This window comes from Alosa sapidissima, chromosome 23, assembly GCF_018492685.1.
Source record: "Alosa sapidissima isolate fAloSap1 chromosome 23, fAloSap1.pri, whole genome shotgun sequence".
NCBI lineage: Eukaryota > Metazoa > Chordata > Actinopteri > Clupeiformes > Clupeidae > Alosa > Alosa sapidissima.
The window spans coordinates 28,143,214-28,148,045 of NC_055979.1; the positions used below are offsets into that span (position 1 = coordinate 28,143,214).

Below are 4,832 nucleotides of genomic sequence, written 5' to 3' on the forward strand. Positions count from 1 at the left end.
TGAAATACGAGGTAAAGGAACTTACATGAGATGCATGGTAAAAGGAACATTTACACTTTCATGCAGTAGATGGGGATGAAGAGTTTTCAGTTAGTACTTCATCTGACTCTTCCTATCATGTTAATATTTGAAATCTGGCCCTGTGTCTTCAGTTGCATGTAATTTCCCTCAACAGATCTGCCCACAGCTGCAGTAACTGTAGTGTCTCCTCTGCCTCCCTTCTATCCTGGAGATACAGTCACTCTGAGGTGTGATATAGCAGAACACACACACTGGGGTCAGTATGACTGGTATAAAGACAGTGACCAGATATCCAGCCAGAACAGGGAGACCATCACCATCTCTCTTCCTGATGATGCTGGCCAGTACACATGCAAAGGACATGGAGGAATTCGGCCGAGGAATTCTCAGAGCAGTACATCTTTCTCTATCAGTGTCACAGGTGAATACAGATTGATAAAAATTGCAGACAGACTGAGTCCTGAAGGTCAGATCACTCATTTAGGGTCATGATAGATGTATAAGATGTATCGTTCTGTCATATGGCTCTATTTACTTGAGAGGTTGTATTCATAAACATATTTACAATTTGTTTGTCACAACACAGCTTTTCCAGAGCTTGAACTGACAGTACAAACCAGTCATGTGTTCACTGGAGAAACAGTCACTCTGACATGTGCAATACATCCTACAAGAGACTGGACATATGTGTGGTATAAACATGGGTTGTATTTATTTAAAACCTCTGAGACAAACACCTACACCATCAGCAGAGCCACTATGTCTGACCAGGGGGAGTATATGTGCTATGGACTGAGAGAGAGTAGTGGGACATATTCACCTCAGAGCAATACTGTTCAGATTACAGTGGAAGGTAAGTTCTAAACAGACAAAAAAACAAGTGGAAGGTGATATTGTTTTATGAGTGCTTTCTCTATCTAAAAATTAGTAATAATATACAAAGGTATCATGTCTGAATCATATACTGATACATGCTTAAAATCAAATATTACATGGGCATGTGTTATCAGGTATTTTGTGATCTAATGAGAACAGTTCACACTCATTCATCTTTGTTCCTCATTCTCTCCATGTGTTCCTGTGCAGAGCTGCCTTTGGCTACAGTGACTGTAGAGCCCAAGAGTCCTGTGTTCACTGGAGAGACGGTCACTCTGAAGTGTGTGATGGAGTCTCTCAGTGGCTGGACATATAAGTGGTATAAGGGGTCCAGCAGAACCCCAGTGTCTGAGGGAAACACCTTCACCATCAGAGGAGCTGCAGAGTCTCATAAGGGCCAGTACTGGTGTCAGGGGGAGAGGAGAGACAGACCCACAGCATCACAACCAAGCAGGAAAATAACTCTTAATGTTAAAGGTAACTACTGTGTGTGTGTGTGTGTGTGTGTGTGTGTGTGTGTGTGTGTGTGTGTGTGTGTGTGTGTGTGTGTGTGTGTGTGTGTGTGTGTGTGGGAGTGTGCGCGTGTGCATATGTGCTGTGTGACATTCTAACTTTGTTGAGATGTGTTTGATAATGACTGTTTCTTCCTCTTCAGCATCAAAGCCCAAAGTCACATTAAGTCCAGACCACCAGCTCCTCACAGGAGACTCAGTGACTCTGAGATGTGAGTTGTTGGGTGTTTCCTCTGGTTTGGTGTTCTACTGGTACAAAGACACACAGACCTCTGATCCTGTGGCCCAGACTGATGGAAACTCCTACAGCATCAGCTCTGTTAAAGTCTCTGATGGAGGACAGTACTGGTGCAGAGCTGGGAGAGGAGACCCAGTCTTCTATACTCAATATAGTGATGCAGTTGAGATCAAGTGTATAGGTTAGTTTGTTTCATTAGAATATATATACAGTATATATATACATGTAAATATAAAGTTATTGTGAGTATGTGTGTGTGTTTCTATAGTTCACTAATGTCAGTTTAAATGATTCACTGTAATCTACTGTAAAATAGTGCCGTAGTACAGAACCCAGAGCTGCGATAGCTTCTGCGGAGATGTGTGCTCTCTGAATGCCACTCTAGTTGTGTCTGGTTTTCCATGTGGTGATTCAGCAGACTTTCATCCTTCTAGCAGTGAAGGAAATTCTCAGACTTTGCCAAGATCTTTATCAGTCACCTGAATTTGGAAAGTGTGATTGCTTTTGGTAGGAAAGTAAATGAGTAAAGTCTTTGTGCAGAAGGTGATGTGATCCTGGAGAGTCCTGTCCATCCTGTGACTGAGGGAGATCCTCTGACTCTGCGCTGTAGATATCGCTACCCATCAAACATCAGTGCTGACTTCTACAAAGATGGGACACTCCTGCAGACCTCCACCACAGGAGAGATGACCATCCCTGCCGTCTCAAAGGCACATGAAGGCCTCTATAAGTGCAGCAACACAGAGAGAGGAGAGTCACCAGAGAGCCGGGTCACAGTCAGAGGTTGGAGAGTTTAATAGTCATGTAATGGTTATGTATACATCAATGGTATTTGGATATCAGTAACAGCCATGACTGTCAATTATTCATTGTGTTTACAGTTTTAGATTCTGGGTCCTCTGAGTTGGTGGTAGAAGTAGGTGTGGTGATTAGGCTCCTTATAGCATTTGCTCTGGTTATTTTACTGGCCATATTACTGTATCACTCCTACAAAGTTAAAGGTAAGAGTACATGTTACCAGTTTATGGAAATGATTAATGTGTTGCATCTGACATACCGGCTGGTATTTCTTATTCAAATGTTAACAAAAGACAGATTAAAAAATGACACGTGACATTGGATTGATGTTTCAGGTTCCGGTACAGTGGAGCGAAACCTGTAAGTTTTCTTCACAATTTAATTTGTTAATGGGAAGCTGTGACCTACTCAGAAATGCCTTAACCCTGAATATGATTTAGCCACAGATTACTTAATAACCAGTCTTTATAGTCTATACCCGTGTTAACAGTCTGGATATTTTCTTTATGGGTTTCAACAATCAGGCATACATCATTACTTTGTCAGCACATGACAGATCCCTGTGTCCCTGTAGAGACCAGCAACTGCAGACCACCAATCAGAGTAGAGACCCGGACCAGACCACCAATCAGAGTTCAGACCCGGACCAGAGGACCAATCAGAGTTCAGATCGGGACCAGCGGAATCAGATTCAGTCTGCAGGAAGAGAGGGGACTCAGTCAGAGTATATGCCTCTGCAGAAGAGTAAGACTGGCTCTTATGTTTATCTTTTTGAGTTGTACTAATGAGAATGTAGTTTAGATTTTGATTTTTTGTAGAACAAATACAATTCTCTCATTGTAATGATTTATCATTCATTCCTTCACATAGGAAGTACAGATGACTATTACACCCTCACACCCTTGTATATGCCACTGCAGAAAGGTCTGTGTGATCACATGATGAAATATCTGCATAGATTGATCTGGTTATTCTTGCACTATATTAAGGTTTACTTTTTCTGAATTAATTATATCTGAAACAGGTACTACAGATGTCTATGAAACAATTGAATCATCCAAGGACTCTTAAGAAGGTAGAACACGTTGTTCAACCAAACATCTAAATATTACTTTTGATGTGTTTTACAGTTTTTTAAATATAATGCAGATTCATAACCAGTAACAACTGATAAAACAATACTGCATTTACAATTTCATCCAAGGGGATTGTTTTTAACATATCTGAAATGTATTGGTGGCAAATACATAAAGCTACCATATACACCAGTCATGGACTTGACAGTGAAACATCTGTCTAAAGGAAAGCATGTATCAATACAAAGTATTTTTTGAAAACAAAGAATGATCTAGAGTTTATGATGACCATCCTCCTAACTTCAGTCTTCCAGATTATGAGGAGGGATATGACGATGTGGATCTCCCTGATACTTGAGAAAATGGAAAAATATGTAACTTATGACAGATAAAGGTAAGGACAGGAAATGTCCAATGAATATTTAAAAGTTGAATGATGCATGCATGATGGTGTATGAGTTTACTGGACGAGGAATTATAAAAGCAGTATGATGTAAATTTTCAGTAAGTTTGTAAAGTTCCACCTGTCAAGGCGTAGGACTTCCGCAACATCACAATATTACCTTTGATCCATACTGTAAATGTATGATTTATTATTATGAGCTTTAATGTAAATGTTTTAATGTATGTTACACATGTGTATTCTCAAACGCAGTGTATTACTCTATTCTCTATGGGACAAAAACACAAAATGAGTTATAATTAGTGTGTGTTCTTTCAAAAGAGACCAGCAACACAACTTCATGTAAATATGTTTTATCTAAGTACATTGTTGTAATGTACTAACCATCATTAAATCTGAACAGCAAACTTAATTGTTATATAATGGTAGGCAATGAGCTCATACAGTATTTACAGTAACATGATAATTTTATGTGAAATATTACTCAGTATTTTTATTTTCATACATTTTTATAAGGTTACTTTATCTCATGCAGACTTTCTGACTTTAATTGTAATACATGTTTTTTTTTAAGTGGTGAGGTTTTTGTCTTATATGAACATTTTTACACACTTAAAAGTACATTTAAAATATATCCATATATTTCTGTTTTAATAACATGTTTTGTATATTGGAAATAATAAAGAGTGAATACTGTACTTCCTTGTTTTCGTTGGCTTCATGTATGCGTCATAAAATTCTGACACTATTTTATCACACTGACTGAAGACATCTGCAGTTCACTCTTAGACTGAAGACAAATGAAACATTCCAGTTTTCTTCTGTGCAATAACGATAGACAGACATCATTTGGACAAAACAAACATATTAACCTCAGTTGCTCAGCCAAATAATTTCCTGTTACGTCC

The 4,832-nt window shown here is 38.8% G+C and overlaps 1 protein-coding gene across 1 annotated transcript; it reads left to right on the top strand.

The window, feature by feature from the left end:
* The first annotated feature begins 609 nt into the window (after window positions 1–609).
* LOC121699074 (putative high affinity immunoglobulin gamma Fc receptor IC) lies at window positions 610–4,603 on the top strand. Its single transcript, XM_042081716.1, has 10 exons — window positions 610–874; window positions 1,108–1,374; window positions 1,553–1,828; window positions 2,188–2,430; window positions 2,529–2,648; window positions 2,781–2,805; window positions 3,020–3,189; window positions 3,316–3,369; window positions 3,470–3,520; window positions 3,836–4,603. Exons 1-9 carry the CDS (start codon window positions 781–783, stop codon window positions 3,514–3,516), a joined length of 1,296 nt encoding a protein of 431 aa, XP_041937650.1. The 5' UTR covers window positions 610–780; the 3' UTR covers window positions 3,517–3,520; window positions 3,836–4,603.
* Window positions 4,604–4,832: the final 229 nt, after the last annotated feature.